The sequence below is a fragment of the Hypomesus transpacificus genome, chromosome 23 (genome assembly GCF_021917145.1).
Source record: "Hypomesus transpacificus isolate Combined female chromosome 23, fHypTra1, whole genome shotgun sequence".
Lineage (NCBI taxonomy): Eukaryota > Metazoa > Chordata > Actinopteri > Osmeriformes > Osmeridae > Hypomesus > Hypomesus transpacificus.
This window is the reverse complement of record NC_061082.1, coordinates 74442-94832: the sequence shown is the minus strand read 5'-3', so window position 1 is coordinate 94832 and position 20391 is coordinate 74442. Positions and strand designations below refer to the sequence as shown.

General features: G+C 48.9%; 2 protein-coding genes across 2 annotated transcripts; both read right to left on the bottom strand.

Moving 5' to 3' along the window:
• Positions 1-34: 34 nt before the first annotated feature.
• Positions 35-3453, bottom strand: LOC124485207 (thymic stromal cotransporter homolog). The gene is made up of 4 exons (XM_047046651.1): positions 2204-3453; positions 1366-1449; positions 491-647; positions 35-400 (listed from the first exon to the last, which is right to left on the bottom strand). The coding sequence occupies exons 1-4, from the start codon at positions 3198-3200 to the stop codon at positions 343-345; spliced, it is 1296 nt and encodes a 431-aa protein (XP_046902607.1). The 5' UTR covers positions 3201-3453; the 3' UTR covers positions 35-342.
• A 180-nt stretch (positions 3454-3633) lies between these two features.
• LOC124485510 (A-kinase anchor protein 2) lies at positions 3634-18592 on the bottom strand. Its single transcript, XM_047047173.1, has 7 exons — positions 17564-18592; positions 10042-10908; positions 9053-9831; positions 8346-8998; positions 8053-8240; positions 7018-7056; positions 3634-6113 (listed from the first exon to the last, which is right to left on the bottom strand). Exons 1-7 carry the CDS (start codon positions 17567-17569, stop codon positions 5964-5966), a joined length of 2682 nt encoding a protein of 893 aa, XP_046903129.1. The 5' UTR covers positions 17570-18592; the 3' UTR covers positions 3634-5963.
• Between the last annotated feature and the right edge of the window lie 1799 nt (positions 18593-20391).

Genomic DNA, 20391 nt, shown 5'->3' with positions numbered 1-20391 from the left:
TGGTTAAAATCATGAATACAAAGCAAGTACAACATTAATTTTTATGAATTTTATTTATTTGAATTTTAACATCATCATCATTGGCTTTACGTGACGTTGAACAGGTCCCAGCCCTTGGCCCATGTCCACAGTGCAACACACCTGGCCCACCATTAACAGTTAATGTGAGCAGTCTTTCCTCCTGTTCCTAGTGCTAGTCATCCTTTAGTCCCAATGGTCTCAGTCATGCAACACTTCAGGGGACGGTCACCTGTGTCACCTGTGCGTCATCGCACAGCGCTGAAGCTGTGAAGGCTGATGCAAGCCTTCAGTTCCTCACTCCATCCCGTCGATGTGACATCATCAGTCTCCCTGGATCCTCTCATACTCATTCCTCTTAGACAGTCTGCAGCCCACCACACTGAAACACACACAGGGTACAATTACAGCTTGGTCTGCTCTAGTCTGATCTGGTCTGATGTAGTCTGATCTAGTCTGGGCGAGCTCTAACCTGATGGGGATGGTGGCCAGCACCGTGATGATGCTTGACAGGGTGAAGACAAAGCCGGGGATCCAGTCTAGAGTGGCCTGGTAGACGCGGGTGTAGATGGGGGTGTAGGCCAGACTGGCTACCTTGAAGGACAGCTGCAGTGAGATCAAGAGAATACCTGGAGGGACCGAGAAAATGACATTGAGATCAGGATGGACAACCAGCGGGTGAGGGGGATCAGGATAATAGCTGGAGGAACAGAGAGTGGGACATGGACAGGGACATGGAGATGAGGGTGAGGATGTGGCCTGGAGACAAAGAGAATGCTTATCTACGAGCCCAAGAGGAAGTGAGAGTGTGATGAAACCACCCGATGACATGCGGCTTTGTAACGTCAGAGGGAGTGCAAAGTAAACAGATCAGTTCCTTGAAAGTCTGGCATGCTGCGCAGGTACTCCAGACAGCCACATACCTAACTCAGTCAGCTGACACCCAGGCACAGGCACAGACCTCTGGAGGGGCAGGGCCCCAAAATAAAAAAGACCCCTTCTTTTTTTCAGCAATCTCTAAAATACCTACATACACAGGACAAATAGCTAAACCTGACCTAAAACAAATAATCCACAGCACTTTAACCTTGGGAAAGCTTTTTCTCTAGAAAATGTTCAGGCACTGAACTTTTTGGACTTGGGTGCCAATTTGTTATGTTCCGATGTCCTCTTTGGTTGTGTTGAGAAAAAAAAGGAACTAATACCAATAAAATAAAAACATTGCCCCCCTTCGCCCCTACCTGTGCACGTGCAGCTCTGACTGACACCTGAGATCATAGACTCCACCTTGTACCAGGCCTGTAAAACACACACACACACACACACACACACGGGGAAGAGACCTACCGTAGGAGGAGCCTTTCACCTGCTTGGACAGCAGGGAGCGGATGGTGGGCATCGGGATGAGGGCAAACAGGGTCAGAGACCGAGCTGGGGAGGACAAACACACAGAGCTGAATGAGACAACGGTGACGCACACACACACTGGAGAGCTAGTGATGACATTACACACGTTAATGTACACACACAAAAGAGCCTGTATGGTCACATACCACACACACACACACAAGATCCTGTGTGGTCACATCCTACACACACAGTGATTAATATAGACAGCTTCATCAGCTCGGCCCCATGGGTACGCCACATGTGAAGAGATATGGTTGTTTTCAGCCCATGGTGGTGAGTGTGTGTGTGTGTGTGTAAGATGATAAAGCAGCCGTCCACTCATTCTCACTTCCCTAAAAAGCACAAAGCTCTCCAAACCCAGTGAGCAAACAGGGGACAACCCTGGGTTCCTGTCCCCTCCCCGCTAACTAGGTTACAGACCTCTATCAGATTTGAAATATGGAATCATTTGTTTGGAACTGAAATTTGCTCCTGGTATGGGCTCTATAACGAAAAAACTAAATTCCTGATGATTTATACACAAGTGGTCTAGGTTCTAAACAGTCAAGAAAGGCTCAGGCTTTGTTTGTGCAGTAATTGAAAAAAATCACTGACACCTTGCTTGAGGATTTGGGTTGTCAGTTCTCAGTAGGCTATATTATTTTAGATAGACATGATAAAGCCTAGGTTAGGATAGGTAAAATCATACGATTCAAGGCATTAAAACACATTAACCATAAGATTTAGGTAAAGCACCAACCATTTAGTATTGATTACATATTTAATACAAACTTACCCAGGTAAAACATGTAGGTTTCTGTCACAAACGCCATAAAGTAGATTCCCACAGCGAATGACAGCATACCGATGATTATGAGGCTCACGTCGCTCACCCAGCGGGACATCACCATGACACCAAAGAAGCTCGTGAGGAACACCATGAATCCGGCTGCGTTACCGTATCCCACCTGGGTTGCGTTCCAGTTGAGCGGCTCCTTCATCTCGAACGACACCAGGATCTCCATCCCGCCACCGACCGCTACGTCGTACAAAATGCCACCGGCGAAGAGCAAGGCGATGTTCACTAAACTCCTAGAGTTGTGACTGATCAATCCCTGGTTCTCGTTATCGCTTTCTGGACCAGTCACCTGTGCGCGATTTATATGAAGCAGGAACGTGGAGTGCAGTAAACACACGAGATAAAAAAACACGCTCAGCCCCACTAGCAGGCTGCCCTGCTTGAAAGTTGCCGTGTACAGCTGGAAAAGGTGACCGGAGGCTAGGCTACCGACCAGTCCCGCCAGCCCGTATATCAGTTCAACGCGCATCATCTCAACGGAGCGGTCGTCCTCGGTTGATCTCAAGGACACCAGCGCCATGACGCCAGCCCAGTAGGAACAGAAGCCACCGCAGAGTCCGTGCAAAACTACCCCACCGTAGAGCGCTTCCAGGGGCCAGCCCAACATCACAACCGACAGCAGCACCGCTCGGGACAACAGGTAGCCTACCAGGGGAATGACGATGGGGATCTTTCGGTAGCCCCGGTCCCCGATTTTTGCCAGGATGATGGCCGGGATGATGGGAGTGAACTTAGCCAATAAGTTGTAAGTCATGTAGAAGTTGGTCATAGCTCTCTGACGACTGTCCACCGTTGACGTACCGTTGATGGAGTCGGTCGCGTTAGCGCATCGCTCCTTCACCACCATCTGCAAGCCGGTGTCAAAAAACGCGCTGGCCAGCTGAGCGATCAGGACCACAGTCTCAATGCGCTTAACGAGAGACCAGAGACCCATCCTAGTATCCAGCAAGCTATATTTATTGAAAGTAAAAGTGTAGCACTGTTTTACATATATCCACAGCTGAAAAAAAACGCTCGAAATTTCAACAAGTTCAGTTATGGTCGAGTATGTGAGGTGTTTCTAGTCGGAGTACAAAGCTGCAATTCTGCGATGCTCCGTTCTGCAATTCCCTCCCATTTCCGCATGCGTTGCCGTTGATCACGCACACAGCGGCTCCTATGAAAACAGGTTGGGCAAGTTTACCGGACCCGGAGAGCATCACTGAATAATGGAGCTATTATGAACTTAATGGATTTTTGCCTGAGTCAATTTCTTTGCCTTCTACAGGACTACACCCTTTGATTCTCCCTCATTCACGTAACTATAGCTGTTACTTATCAAACACAACCGGTGCAAAACAATAAAATAAAAATCAGTAGTAGACAAATGACACCATTTCCATTTTAATGAGAAAATAATGATATAGGGGTATGATGTGAGCCTTGGCTACATGAGCTATAAAAGCATAATATGAACATAAAAGTGGTTAATATATAAACCCAGGCTTTACATTGAATATAATGACTCCATCCGGACATACTCATCCCCACAGGTCCTCCATTCCATGCTCCCCCCCCCTGTCATCATCTACTCCTTATCTAGCCTTGGTGTTTATTGTTGTGTGGAGCAGGCAGAAGGAGGCAGATCTTCCCTGTTTCTCCTGGGTTTCCTCTCATGACATACAGACATCCCACCCCCACCCCCAGACAGAAGCAAAGTAAGCCTTTTTTCGCAGTAACAACGATAAATACAATCATCACCACCATCAAATTCAAACACAAAACGCAGGATAACGCACAGAAATTTTTTTTGGTGTGCATTGGTATATCATTATATCCCACAACATACTAAGAGGAAGGACTGGACTTCCTCCAACCAACGTCCCAACTAGAGAGAAGGTTGTCATGTCAACTACACTGCCATCCCATAAATGAACTGCCCCCTGACTGTGCCCCGAGGTCCTCACACAAGGATACATATCTTAGATAAATGCGCATACATGGACTTAAAAATATAAATATTTTCCACTCCCAGGGGTATGATCTCCACTGCATGGTCAGTCTCCCATATATATAAAACCATCTGTAAGTGAAACCCATCAACATTAGCAGGTGAAACCTGCCACTTTTTACCTGTCACCTTGTTATTCATCCAGCCCCTCATTCTCATCAATACAAGCATCAGGCATGCTAGGACTCCCTCTCTAATTTTCTCACTTTCTTTTCTCTCTCTTTGCTGGTCTCCCCCAACTGTTCTGTCCCTTTGATAGTCTCTCCAATCTCTCTTTGCTGGTCTCTTTAAAGCACACAGTGTGTCACTCCCTTCTGTGAAGACAAACAGGTTGTCAGGTAAGACAGGCAGTCAGCGCTGTAAAAACCCTCCGTCTAACTCTAGTCCAGGAACAAGCCAAATCAACAGTCATAAAGGGCCAACACCCCGATAAATACTTTTCTGATATATTATATGCATATAAAAAAGCAAAGACTTTTCTAGAACACCACGAGTAACTGTCAGACTCTTCTGGAGCTTCGGTCCCAGGAAGCATTCGGATTGGAGGTTTTGTCCCCCAGGAAAAATTCTGAATGGAGACTCTTTCTCCAGGAAATGTTCTGATTGAAGGTTATATCCCCAGGGAAGGTTCTGATTGGAGGGTGGTCTTTTATGTTAATGGCTGTATGTGTGAATCAGCAGTAGAGTGGGCCCTCTGATTAATGTTCTGGTCTGTTGCTAACAGGTACGATCAGTCTTATTCACTTATTCTCTTATTCGTATACTGTCGTTTTTGGATGACTGTGATCATAAAAAGAGCCTCAAATGACAGATCAAACGTTCCCTTGTATAGTTAGGTCAAAAATAATATCAAGATATTGCAATGTCTCCCACCATTCACCACAATAGGCCTCTAAAACACAATAGCTGCTTACATCCGAAAGCGCAAAATTAAACAAGCAATGCCAATATGTAAAAACAAATGATTTTAGGAATACAAAAAAAGCCTAACATTCACTCTGAAAGCCTCCTCATTTCTATAACTGTGTTGTATAGTTGCGATATTAACTTGTGAGTGTGTGTCTTTGTGTATGTGTGTGTGGAGCCTCTACCATATTTACAACAGCATGGACTTAATACTCCGTATGTGTCATTACATTAATTTTTATTCCATCTATCTATCCATCCACCCCCCCCCCCCCCAACTAGTCCAGTAACACTCCAGAAAGGTAATGGCTAGTAGGATGGCAGCTGAATGATAACCCCCGAGAGACAGTGGTGATATACAGTAGGAGAGAGAAAAATACTCATGCACTGAATCAGCAGAGAATCGGCCCCCTTTAAATGTCATACTGTCTACAGCTCTCTGACCCTTTGTCTTTGTCATACATACATCCACAACTCATTCTTTGTTTTAGTCTGAAAGTACAGAACTCATGTACAACCTGTGAGCAGTCAAACGTTACAAATGACCTTTGACCCCTACCCCCTCCAAACGGGCCCCCCTCCCCCGTTGTCGTTGTAAGCCGTGAGTCTCCTGAGTATTGCTCAGGGCTCCCGGTCAGCTGATTGGCCAGTGGTTAGGTCATGTGATCAAAACACTTCAGAAGAATAAATACTGCTGGGTGCCCCACAGGCCCTTCTCCTCTCTTTTTCCTCTTCCTCTTCCCACCTTCCTCTTCTCCTCCTCTCCCACCACCACTGATTGTCTTATAGCTTTAATGAAGTCTACTCTTCCTCCTCCTCCTCCTCTTCTTCCTCCTCCTCCTCTTCCTCCTCTTCTTCCCCCTGCCCTTCATCCTGGTTGGCATAGATACCAGCCTCCCACTTCAGCGCCATGTTGCTCTTCCTGCGCGTCACCCTTGTAGCCTCCAGCACCTGAAACAAACCCAACAATCAGTCAGAAACTTGGAGGTCAAAAACCGTCCCAACAATAAACAGTCACAGCAATGAACAGCCAGGCAGGCAGAAGCAGTCTGGAGCTGAGGCTCTAGATGAGGCGGAACTAGAGGTGGATCTAGAGGCGGGACTTCCGCCTGCTCCTGAAGGAAGGTTTTGCCACCTGTCTTCATCACCTAGCTGCCAAGGTCAATTACTAGCTGTTCACCCGGTCAAATACTTGGAGTGAACATTATTTAACTCATTTAAACCAAATGGTCAAATCAAAAGTGCCTCAGTTGGTTACATTGAACTACTGTCATTGATCTGTGTAATTGACCCAGGTATGCTACATCATCATCACACTCACACATTTCACATGACCCAATAGCTAAACCATACACTTAAATGAAGCACACCTGGGTAATGGGAATAGAATGGGAAGAATCTGAATCCAGAGTGTTTTCAAAGCAAGATGTGGAATAGATTGTCACACGCATGCACCTGAACCCCATCACCCTCTCCCCTCCCTACCACCGATCAGTTCCCCCTCCCCCTCCTTAGCCAACACTGATGCAAGCACACTGGAGGTCAGACCTTCACACAGGCCCTACCACTGAGACAGGGCCACAGACAGACATGTGATAGTACACAATGATATGCCACAGTTGACTTTATATGACATTTGCCATGGAGATCTACCTGTGGCCCTGGACTGAATACTGGAGGGCCAGGTACATGACCCTGGGGGGCAGGGAGGGAGGGGGCATGCCACAGTCAACACCAGACTGGTAGGACACGCACATATCCACACACAGATACAAGCACACGCTTCCACAACACCCAGGCACACACATGCGCACAGCAGAGACACATGCAGGGGGGAGGTCAGCAGATTTGGTACCTCAGTGGTCACCTCACTAGCCAGCAACAGATGGGCATACTGACCAAGAGGAGAGACAACGTTAGAAGGTGGTGTCAACAACAACACTGCAGCAGCAGCAGTGAAATGAACAGGTCCTTCCTCCTTTAAAGGTGGATGTGAAACATCAAGCGCTTATCATGGTTGAAGGGGACAGCTTTTGGTGATGTGAAACTGCAGACTGGGGATGATGATGATGATGAGTGATTAAATATACTTTCAAAATGTAACTTATCTTCATCTAGATACAGTGGATAAAATGTGTACGTCCATGATTAAATATAAATAAATCAAATAAGCAGATCAGATGTCTGATGTTTTTCAGATTACAGAAAGGACAACTCATGTAGCCGACTTTCTTCTTCCAACAAAACACTTGGCACAGGCCTATTGGGTTGGCATGTTGGCTCATGATTGCTTTCAGATTTGGTATTAGTTTTAGATGTTGTTCCTAAATGTGAGTCTGACATTCAACCGCTGAGAGATGAACTGTTTTCTCTTCTGTTTCACTTCTGCTCTCTTTAGGAAAGTCCCACTGCTCTGCTCTGTCACAGCAGGGACCAGTCACATTACAGCATGTACAGGTCACATGACAGGAAGTCAGTTTGAGGCATACTGACACATGTGGGTACTCATTTCTACCCAGTCTTGTTGGTTATTCTGATGAGTTAATTCTGTCTAGTTGCTTCTTCTTGTAAATTAGTTCTGTCAAATCAATTTAGTGAGGGAATGAGCAATCTAGTAGGTTTATCTTGTTAGCTATCCTTTCTAGTTAGTTAGTTACCGAGAGTAGACATTATTCTGATGACTCCTTCAAGCTAGTTATCTCTGTCCTATTCAGTTAATCTCCCTGGCTAATCTGGATGATGGTAAATAATATTGAAAGAACCAGAATATTTGTGACCCCCCAGGACCATCACTGAGGATGTTTCCCAGAACATAGAGTATAAGACATATCACCACCCAATGTGCCCCTGCCCCCGCCTCGCCCACTTCCACCTCAGACAGGATACTCACGCTGTTGTCTTCCTGTTTGTCACGCCTCTTCACCTTGTGGGTCTCGTAGTCCTCCATCAGGGTCTGCATGAAGTTCTTGGGTCGCCCCCCAGAGTCGTCGCTGCCCTGGTCAGACAGGGGGGAGGCAGGGGGGCCCTCTGAGAGCGAGGGGGACACTGGGGGGGCTGGACGTATCTTCTCAATCTTACCTACAGATAAAATAACAGGATTGGGCCACAGTTTGTAAGGTGCAGTTCTGTATCTGACCACCAGATGTAGCTAAAGACCATACAGGCCTGCCTGCACACACCAACCTGGGGCAGTCCTGGATGTCAGGGTCAGTCTGGCTGGCAGGCTGTTGCTCTTCAGCTTGTCGCCAGGGGAAACGGTGACCCTCTGACTGGGTCTTTTGCCAGGGGCGTGGCCAGGGGCATGTCGGACCCCCAGCGTCTGACGCTGCTTCTTCAGCTCCTCCTCTCTCTCCTGTGCAGCGCGGATCTCCTCCTCAATCATGGACAGGGTCTTCTGCTTCCTGGAGCGCAGACGGAACGGGCCGGCGCTCGGCTCTGCCTCCGGGGCGGGCGTCGCCGCCGTGCTCCGCAGCTCGGCTGCCTCCGAGTACTTACTGAAGTAGCTGAACTCCTGCTTCTCCCTGGGGGGGCTGGACGGGGGCGCAGGGTAGGGCTGGGCTGGCCTGAAGGGGGCTGGGGCCACGGCTGGGGCTGGTGTGGGCTCAGGGTCCGCGGCGAGGGCTCTGGCGTAGGAAGACTGGACTCTGATCCTGGGCCCCCCCTCTCTTCTTTCTGGCCCTGGGGAGGGTCTTTGGGCTGGGGGGGAAGTTGTGGGCGATTGACGGGGGTTGGGGGATAGGGTGACCGAAAGCTTGTCTGGGGGGGGCTGCTGGGTTGGGCCTGGGGGCTGAGGGGAAGTGGAGGGGAAGGAGGGGGAGGACAAGGTGAAAGGCAAAGGGGAGGACTGAGTCTGGGGGGAGGACAGGGGGGAGGACTGGGTTTGAGGGGAGGACAGGGGGGACAGGGGAGAGGGCAGGGTGTGGGTGGAGGAGAGGAGGGAGGACTGGGTATCGAGGGAGTTTGAGGGCTGCCAATCTTCCTCCTGAGACCCTAGGGCGTGCTGGATGGCGTTGCGGACGAGGATGCCCGCCTGATACTCCAGCTCGTCCTCGCTGGGTCCGGCATACCCAGGGGGAGCGAGTGGGCCTGGCTCCAGACGCCCGTTTACCGGGGTGGTGGGCTGTGGAGTGGGGGGCAGACTAAGGGCGTCCTGGTCGGACACTGTGTCCAGACTCAGGTCATTAGACAGGGTCTCCAGCACCGCCGTGTCCTGGGAGCGCAAGGACAGCTCGTCCAATCCCGAGTCAAACTCCTCCAGGTGGTAGGAGGAGCCAAGGGGCTGGGCCCGCCCGTCCGAGTCTTCCTCCCTCAGGATTGTCATGACGGCACGCGCGCACGTGAAGTCTCCGCCTCCCTCCTCCGCCCAGGTCATGTCACTCTTCCCAGGGGGAGGAGACTCTTCGGAGCTGTAGCTGATCATCTCTGGCTGCGCCGTGGGGATGTCACCTGGCTCGGCCAATGGGCTGCGGGCACGGTTGCCCGTGGAGACGGAGAACGGTTTGGCGGAGTAGATCTGAGGAGCCACGTCTCTCCTGGTCCCGCCCCCTTGCTTGGCCTGCTCACTCTGCAGGAACTGCTTCCTGGCGGACAGGAAGTCGATCTGGTCCACCACCACATCCTCTCTGGGGTTGGCCTCTGGGAGATCAAAGGTCACCACTGGGGGCTGGCTCTGGAACACAGTAGAATAGAACTGAGTAGCATACCAAATACAGTAAGAGATATGCAATGGAGTAGAACACGATATTGCAACTATAATAGGGAATTTACATCATTTTGGACCAAATAGGCTACTTAATATATTCGGTCATGTGTTCTTGTCTCAATGGGCAAATGCTGTATAAGACTGTAGACCCTCCTCCTCCAAAGCTCAGACACCTACAGCCATGTGGGCGTATCCGGGGCCTTGCGAGCGCTGCTGCTTCCTCTGCTGGTACTTCCTGTGTGAGTCGAGCTGCTCTGGGTCCAGCTCCTCCTCCAGGGTTCTCTCCTGGGGAGGGTTCCACCACTTGGTGGCGATGCCTGGGTTCTTCTTCACGGCCTGACCGCGGATCAGCTCCAGGCGCTCCTTCTCCAGCTCCAGCATCTCCTCCGATGGACGCACCTTCTTCACGCGCACCTCCTCCGCGGGGTTCTCAAACAGCCGCGATGGCTTCCTCTCCTCCTGGAACGCTCGTAGCTCGAAGCGCGGCGTCTCCTTCTTCGAGTAGGAGAAGGAGGAGGAGGAGGAGAAAGAGGAGGAGGAGGAGGAGGAGGAGAAGGAGGAGTCTGCCGAATGGCCATTGGCTTTGGAGGGATTCACTTCCTGGTCAACAAAGGTGGTCTGCCTCCCGCCCTCCACTCTGACCTCCTGGCCAGCAGGAGGCGCCATGCCAGACACGAGAACTGAGGGGGAAGAGCCGTCAATGTGGACCTCGCTGCGCTCAGGCGTGGATGTGCCATTGGTCGGCCCGTCGGTGGATCCATCGCAGCCATTAGCCTCCAGAACTTGGTCCAGGTACCGGATCTCCTGGGCCACCTCAGAGTCCAGAACCTTAGAATGGCTTCCCAGACCATTCTGCCCACCATGTTGGCTCTCTGGGTAGCCATGTGGGCTCTCGGAAAAGCCATGTTGACTCTCGTGGTGTGCGTCCAACTCCATAGTGCAGTGTGTGGCTGTGATGACACTGACGGCGTCGAGGAAACTGACGGTCTTCAGGGCTTTGTCTCTCCTCAGCTCACCGTCATCCTCCGAGGCTTGCGTGGGCTTCTGAAACACACGCACAACATATGGAGCACATGCAGTGACATACTCCCGCCAGAAGAGGGAGCTACTTGGAGGACCGGCGTTACTCAGATGACTGGGCTGGGAAACTGATAGCAGGGTCTTTGTTTTGGAGTCTGATGGCGTGTCAAATGCTCTACTGCCCCTGGGTGTGCTGGGCCCTGGGAGAGGGGAAGGAGCTGGTGGAGAGGGTAGACTCCTCCGACTAACTCTATAACGGAGGAATTCAGAGCACATGTCTCTGTCTGGACCTATCAGAGGGATAGAACTCTTGAAAGAAGAAGAAAGTGGGAATTAATGGAAAGAAAATCAAGGAGATAGAGTGGAAGAGAGAGAGTGAGAGAGAGAGAGAGAGAGAGAGAGAGAGAGAGAGAGAGAGAGAGAGAGAGAGAGAAGAAGAAGACAGAGAGACAGAAGGAACAGAAAAGAGGGACAGCAAGCGTGAGGTGGAGGTGGTTGATCAGATGATCTCGATGAAGCAGGGACACAGAGGCGGTCTTTCAACATTGGCGCTGGGAGGAGGTCAATACAGGGGAAGAAGAAGAGATCTCCCTGTCTTTCTTCTTCATGGTTTCTCCCTCTCTTTCTCTGGGCTGTTTAGTGAATGAACAGCAGTCGGGGTCACATGGGGCACCTACAGTAAATCCTCACATCCTGGTACTTCTCAATGAGACTTTTTTCCTCCTCTCCTCTCCTTTCCTCTCCTCTCTCCTGCTCTCCTCTCTTCCTTTACTGTCTATAAACACACCCACACCCATCCACCGCGAGACCAAGTAAATTCACATGGAATTGATTAGGACATTACAGATCATGTGAAGTTTGACACACACACACACACACACACACACAAACACACCTAAGGCTACGTTTGGAATGTGAAAGGGCGGTACAGCACATACTTCTGAAGGAAATACAATCTCACAAAACTCTTTTAAGTGTGCATGTTAGATGTGCATGTGTGTGTGTGTACGCGTGTGCCTGTGTGTTTTCATCTCCCATTGAGCTGTTCTGACATTCCAGACATACCTGAGCTGTCCTCAAGGGCCAGAAGTCTAATACTGCCAATGAGTGACACTGCACACTCTGCTGTGTTCCAATCTACTTTGTGTGTGTCTGCGTTGTATAGCTCCCTATCCTAATACAGAATGCTGTGTCATTCTCTAATGTCTGTCGCCATTGTAGACACGTCTGGAACAGCTCTGCAACACACAAGACAAACAACCAAAGACTCCCCTCTAAAACACACACACACACAAACAGAAGTAGCTGTGAGAACTGCTTGCCAACATGACTATAAGACATTAGCCTAGACTGACGTCACACGTTACATCTTACAAAAACACACAATCATTCTGCCAAACACGTCAGGCCTCAACACACACACACACACACACATGCTTCATGCTTCCAGTGTTACACAAACTGACATACGTAAGTATATTCTTCCATTTCCTTTTAGAATGGTCTATGGTGACGGCATGGTCACTTGATAAGAGTCCAGTAGAAGAACTTACTAACTAACTGACTAACTAACTTACTGACTAACTAACTAACTAACTAACTAACTAACTAACTAACTAACTAACTAACTAACTAACTAACTAACTAACTAACTAACTAACCCATTGACAGTCAGGCAGAGCAGCAGACAGACACATCCAGAAAATCAGACAGACAGAAACAGAGAGCCAGCCAGCCAGCCAGCTGTTTATATGTTCTACCTTCAGTGTCCCCTAGTGCAAGTCTGGGATAATCCTCCTTCCTCCCCAAAGCAGACAGCTCACTGGTCACCCTAACTAGTGTGGTAATTAGTTGGTACCTCTAATAAGTATGGTTTGTATTAACTAAGTAGTATTAACTAAACTGGTGACTGAGCAGCCAGGCTGATCTCACCCTTCCCTTGTCTTTCTCTCGCGGTCTCTCCGTCCGTCTGAGAGACCAGCTCCCCTCTCCCTGCCGTCCTGTTTCCTCCCCTGCTCCTTCCCCCTCCTCCCCCCTGTTCCTCTCCTCCACAAAGCCTTCCCTCTCCCGCCACATTCCTGCCTGCCTCTCAAACTCTGATGTCATCATTTGGGGGAGTGTCCCCTCTCTTCAGGAGCCCCCGCACACAAAGACCCCCTCTGTACCTCCCCCCCCCCCCTCACATACACACAAACACACACACACAGACCAAAACATCCAACTTGACCACTGGTCTTTACTCCTCCCTTCCTGTGCAGGACTCGCCCCCCTCTCCAGCTCGTTTCCTTGTGGGTGCGGACACAAGGGGAGCAGCCTTGCCCACACCTTGAAAGGAGAAGAAGGAAGAGTCGAAGGAGGAGGGGGATGGAAAAGGTTGAGGGGGTGAAAGGAGGTGCAGGAGGGAGGAAGGGAGGAGAAGGAAGGGCAGGGTCTATACTGTTAGTACGAGTTGATCTGTATATGTCAGGCATAATAAACTTGGAAATGACTAATCACATTCACAGACTTTACATAGCTAGATTGCCAAGGAGATTGGTCATCAGTGAGTGTATACAGTATGAGTGAGAGCATGAGCGTGTGTGTGTCTCTCTCTGTGTGTGTGTGTGTGTGTGTCTGTGTGTATGCATGAGTGTTTGTGTGTGTGGTTGGTCATGGGACGGTCAACAGTAACCGGAGCCCTGTGGTCCTTTCCTTGCTCATCAAAGGTCCGGGTCAGTTCACTTTCTCTGAACTCCCCTGGCAATAAAACATTGAGGCTCCTCACTCCTCTCATGTGAGGATTGGATGGAGGGCACGTCTTGTGTGCAATGGAAAGTGTACGTGTGTTTGTGTGTGATGGAGAGTGTGTGACAGAGTGATAAATCAATGGATGTTTATAGGACACAGATGTAGTTCATGCAGTTTATAGATCCAGCCTGGCAGAGCTGAGCTCATGACCAGCCCTCTACATATATAGTATAACCCACCCCCATCCACCTCTCTAGATAGCTAATATCCATTCACCTCTTTACAACTAGATAGTTGTAGCTCTCTACAGCTAGTTGCAGCTCTCTACAGCTAGCTAGCTAGCACCCATACACCTCTCTATAGCTAGCTAGCTAGCAGACATACACCTCTCTACAGCTAGCTAGCTAGCACCCATACACCTCTCTATAGCTAGATAGCTAACATCCATACACCTCTGTAGCTACCAAACTCCATTCACCAGTCTAACTATGCTTGGCCCATCAGAAAGGAGGTACATTACTCAGGTAACTGGTGCTCTCTTTGGCCAGGTCTGTTCTGTGATAGGGCAGTATTGTTGTCATAGTGGAAGAGCATCATTGTGACAGGTGTTAATGCCCCAGTGGCTGATGGGACAGTTTGTCCGGTCCCCCAAGGTAGCACATGACAAAGCCTCAAAATAACCTGTAATCTGTCCTCCTCCTCCCTCCTCTCTCTATATCTTTATATCTAACTCTCTGTCTCTGTGTCTGTCTCTCTCTCTCTCTTTCTGTTCCTTTTAATTTTGCCTCTCACAATACCAGGAAATAATGATATTCAATTTGATGTGAGAGTGTGTGAAAATGTCCTGTGTGTGAGGTGACCCGTGTGTTAGAGGCGTGTTTGTGTGTGTGTGAGAGGACTAATGTGTTACGGACAGGCGACCCCAAGGGGCTAATCTCTCATGGGTCATTAAGGGCCCATGCCAGGCCAAGTCCTTTCTGACTGAGAGAGGAATGGTGGTACAGAGATAGGAAGGAATATGTAGAGAAAAGTAGAGACAGCATGACAAGGACAGGCATAATGAGGGAGAAAGAGAGATTGAAACAGAGAGGTAAAGAGAGAGGTGGAGCCCTGTTGGTAATGAAGTTAGGATGTCACATCTAGACAGTAAGTGAATAAGATCTGGACATTTTCTCTGCTTAACAGAGAGTTAACGCTATTAGAATCTGCTTAGAAACAACATCCTGCTGTTCCCATGGACACACAGACCAGCAGGCAGACGGACAGAAATGAAGTTTGTGTGACAGACTCCACTATCTCACTAAACCTAACCCAAGTGGACGGTGGGAATCTAGCCAATTGGACAATCTGAGAGGAACAGAGGTCTGTTGTCATGGGTGCTCGGGAACCTCCTGTTATTTACACTGTTGTGATTGGCTGGTTTTCACATAGCAACTTCCTGCTCTGGAGTGTCTCAAGTCAACACCCCCCACCTCAACCCCCTGACTTCCAACTCCTTCTCTATGCTCCACCCATTCCTCCTCCCCCAACAATCGCGACCCTCACCATTACAGCAAGCTTAGAGAGGAAACAGCTGATTGGCTGATCTGCTCAGCACAATGCCAGTGGTCAAGGCAAACAGGAAGCACTTCTTCCTGTGTCCAGGAAAGGGAGGGGCCAGAGCTCCACAGTGAGCAAAGAGCAAAGAGTTCTGCTCTCCACCTGTTCTCGAGCACGTCTCCGGTGCACCTCTTCTAGAACAGATAAGCCCGCCTATTCTAGAACACAGAAGTCTACGGTGCTCTCCTAGAATATAGAAGACCCCCGTGTTCTAGAACTCATAGGTCAATGTTCCACCTGTTCTAGAACACAGAGACGTGCATCACCGGTTTTCTACAGAGAACATGCTTGGTGTTAACCCGACCGCCTCTCTCCTGTGGTCAAGTCTTAGTCTTCTGCTGTTTTGCTGGATGAGCCATTTCAGGAATGTGTTAGTGCTTGGCTTCCTACAGATGTTGCTCAACACAGCTGGTCTGGGTGGTCAACACGACACAGAAAAACTACACAAAAACACACACTTACGCCCATAAGGTTATGTAAACACAGAAAAATGGCAGGGCAACAGGGAGACCTCTCATTAGAACATGGACATTTCCAGGTGCATGCAGCTTACTCTTTATTCTTGTTTATTTATATTTGGTCGCCATATGCAACGGGTTTCTCTTTTTACATCTTTTATTACATCCTGTACTACCTTTGTAAATTTCTATATATACTTCTGTCCACTTTGCTGCTGCAAAGCCCACCTTTCTCCATTGTGGACCGAATAAAGTAATATCTTATCTTCTGAGTGTCTGGTATACTGTATTTTGGCTCTACTCTCTGAGCGATACTAAAATAAAACAATGCCTACTTTGTATCAATGACCACGGATACAGAGAGTCAGTCCAAACACACAGCTGAGCATGAGTGGATGCAGCTCACCTAGCACCCCTTCAGACGACAGCACATTGTGACCCCCGAGCTGAGACAAGCCGTCAAGCCACAGCGGGCTGACTTTAGGGGGAGGCTGTCACGAAAAACATCTAGCATCGTCTGCGAACAAAGCAACTAAGACTAACTCCCTCCTTCCAGTACCTCCCTCCCTCAAACCCTCCAAGCATCCCTCTCTGCCTTAGAGAAGAGAGGCACGGCCACCTACCATTAGAGCAGTGACTAGCATCCACACAGAGATCATGTTGCAGATCTTCTTCTCATAGGGCTGTGTTGGGGAGGAATGAGCCCCAGGCTGGGACACATGGTAACAAGGCCTGTCCCTCCTGTCTCTGCAGACCCCCCTCAGCAACACGACAAAAGACAGAGAAAAGGCCTTCCAGACCGGAATTCTAATGACTTTACCCAAACACACACACACACACGCACACAAAGGAACGCACACACATTTTCTCTTTTGTGACTGTTTTCAAGAATTAAACAGCTCAGACAGCTGTGATGTTCAGAATTCAGATCACTCTGTAGTTAGGCTAGGTCTGTGTGAGGTATGTCTACACACACACACACACATACACACACACATATCCAAACAGATGCATCTATGTTGCCATGGCACACTAATAGACTAACTTTGATATGCATATGAGGAGGAGGCAGAGATGAAAGTAGGGGTGGAGCTATCCCACCTGGTTGCACATAGATTGGTCTACATCTCGTGTGTGTGTGTAGGTGTGTGTGTGTGTTCCAGTTGGATATTGCTGCTGTCAACTCCGTTTGTGTCTCCTCTGCCCAGTGTGTGCTTCCAGTGCCCAGTAGTGTCTCTCCTGTGCTCAATGTGTGTCTCCTGTACCCAGTGTGTGTGTGTATCACATGCCCAGTGTGTGTGTGTCTCTTGTGCCCAGTGTGTCTTGTATTCTCCTCTTTTCTCAGCAGGTGTCCATTGTGTCCTCTGAGCAGCTGATTCTAAGAACGTCCAGGTTACGTCAGAGACCGTTTGGGAAAACCCTAATCCTGAAGAACCAGCCAGCTGTCCTCGAACCTCAACTGGTCTTAACTGGACTCAACGTGTTCTGATTCTACTGCAGCAGCCTCTAATTATTCTGATTTTACGAAATGTTCTACTGTGTTCCTTTAATCCTGAGTCAGACCCTACTGATTCTACTGGATCAGCCTCTAGTCATTAGACTTGTACTGGTTGTTTTGTGTTCTGAACTACTCTTTCTGCTTCAACTGTGTCAATCTCTACGCAGTTTTGTCTCCACTCAGAACACAAACCAGAACAGGTTCTTATCACACCCCTCCACAATCCATGAACCAGACACACGAAACACTGTTATACTTGTTCTTTGGAGAGATTACGTCAAATTGGAAAAGACCGGATGAACCCGTAACCTGTAACAGAGCAGCGTATATATACCTGCATCCTAGCTTCCCTCCAGCACCGACCCTCACCCTTGTGGATCATAATAATTGGTCTTACCTGCATGATGCCTCTGAGGCAGGGAGGCAGCTCCAGTTTGTTCAGCAGCGCCAGACTCACTCCTGGTCCCCTTTACTTCCTTCACGCTCACCTCGGAGGCTGGCTACCCCTACTAACCCGGACCTAAACTCAACCCTCACCATCACAACCACATAGTCAGCAGTCATGTTGACCGCATGCAGTTCCCTTGGCTAGCTAAACTAGCATTTCTGTCCCACTAGGGGTTAGCACAGAGGCTAACTTCAACAGAAGGTTGAGTGATCAAGTCAAAAACAATGTGATAACAGTTAGCCCTGGTGATAACTGCTACATCAGCCCTCGCCTAACTGTATCAGAGCAGACAAAAGTTAGCATTAGACTACCAACACTGAACCATAATGAGCTAGCGTCTTCAGCTCACATCCAGCTTCCTGCTGGGAGGGTCTAGCAGCTTGTTAATCACTTGCCTATTTACAGCTCTGATTAGAAGGCTTTATTTAGCCTAGTCATAGTCTCTGCACACCCTCTAGCTCCCATCAGCTTTCAGGGAGTCAGCTTTCAGTCCACAGGCTAGGAGAGGACTTTTATCATTGATCTGCTCATGCTGCAGAGCATTATACAGTGTTATCTCACCATCTATCTGGGTCTCTAGAACAATCAATACACCTCAAGCTCCCAACACACCCTCATTACCCAGCATGCACCCTACATAACTACACTGGAACACCCATCACACTAGCACCCTGCACAACTAGAAAACTAGAACACCCATTACACTAGCACCCTGCACAACTAGAACACTGGAACACCCATCACACTAGCAACCTGTACACCTAGAACACCCTGCACACTAGCTGTATAGTATGAAAACATGTCCTGTAGAACACACACAACACATCTGCATTCTGGTCCTCCTCCTCAGACTGGAATGTGATAAGCAGAGTTCTGGAACCCTCCTCCACAGAAGTGCTGGGGGAGGCAAAGTAGGTAGCAGCAATCACCAGACACACACACACATGCATATGAGTTCACACAAATACACTCTCACATACACACACTCTCACACACACACACACACACACACACACACACACACACACACACACACACACACACACACACACACACACACACACACACACACACACACACACACACACACACACATAGCTGGTGTGCATGAACCTGAAGTCCTAAACCTTTAATGTATGGGGGACAGCAATAGACTGAGCACTATACAGGAGGAAGACATCCCACCATCCCAGGGCTTCTGAAGGAACTGCTCAACATGCAATTTGAGAAATCCAATTATCAGCTGCCTCCTCAGTGAGAAAAGAACAACAACTAGTCATGTTTAATTTTCCCGTCACTCTACTCCCCAATCCCCCCATATCCTGTCCTCTCCTGTCCTCTCCTCTCATCTCCTCAGAGTGACAATAGCAATTCCTAGTCACGACGTGCTTGAGGGACAGTCTCCTTACTCTCAGAGTAAAAATAGACACAGCCACTTAGAATTCCTGTGATTTTCGACGTGTCGAGTCACGGCCAGGCGGAGTACATTTAGTCATTTCGCAGACGCTCTTATCCAGAGCGTAGGAGTGAGGATAGAGGCAGAGCTGAGGGAAACAGGGGAGAGGCAGAGTGAAGGGTCAGCAAGGCAGCCCGCAAGACGGTCAGTCAGCAAACCAGTCAGGACTGCAGACTGCCTTACAGCTCGAGGACAAGCGCCACACTGAACAGACCAAGCCCATTGGCCAGCTGCCCTTCAGCCATGACGTCCATTGGAGGAGCTTCTATATGTATACAGTTTAACAGTAGAACAATGCCTGGAGCCTTGAGGAGAGGAACCGAGCTTGAACAAAACTCCCCGTCTCTTAAGTTGTCTGGATTTCCTCCACCCTTCCCTCATCCTATCCTATCCTCCTCCATCCTCCCATCTTTCTCCTCCTCCACCCTCCCTCCCTCTTTCCTCTCCACTCTCAGTTATTACATAAACAGGAGTTCCAGGATGAGGGTGAGGTTCAGAGGAAGATAACTTGCTTCCTGTTTGATGTCCTCCACATCCTTTCTATGCCTTGGAGGGAGGGAGGGAGGGAGGGAGGGAGAGAGGGAGAGAGGGAGAGAGGGAGGGAGAGAGGACGGGTGGAGGGGGACGGGCATGGGGTGAGGAGGTCACTCGATTGACAGCCTATACAGACATAGGTCTACGAAACACCCTTGACACCCACATAGACATCTCCAACCACACACCTGCCAAAAACAACATTATTGTGGAGCTCAGGTACACACACACTAACACACACACACATACACACCCACACATGTTGTACGGGTTAATATAATGATTGGTATCCATTTAAGGCAGGGTTCATTGTCTTCACCTCTAACTGTACTGTAGTGTCACTCAGTCCAATGCTGTTTAAAAATGTACTCTTATGTTAGATTCGTATGTGGAAAATCTGCAGGACCCGGTAACCTACGTAGTTCCCGGTTGAGGTCGTTAGAACATCAGTGGCACGAGCCTCCGGTGCTGCTGCACCACTGAGAACCTCTGCAGTCGGTCGGCTCGCGCTCTACTGACCTCTTTTGGACAACTCTCACAGGACGCAGTATCGCGTGTCTGTTTAAGTGGGTTAAAACGACATGTTAATCTAATCATTAAAGGTTAACCAATAGATTATATGTTAGTCTACACGACTATTCGGAAGCAGAGGTCCACAGGTAAAACTGTCTACACTACTTTAGCTATATATATGGGTATTGTGTCATAGATATCTTTCTTAGATAACATTTACAATTAGTAAAGCATAAAATCGACGCTGTAACTCTACTCAAACTCCAAGTTCAGA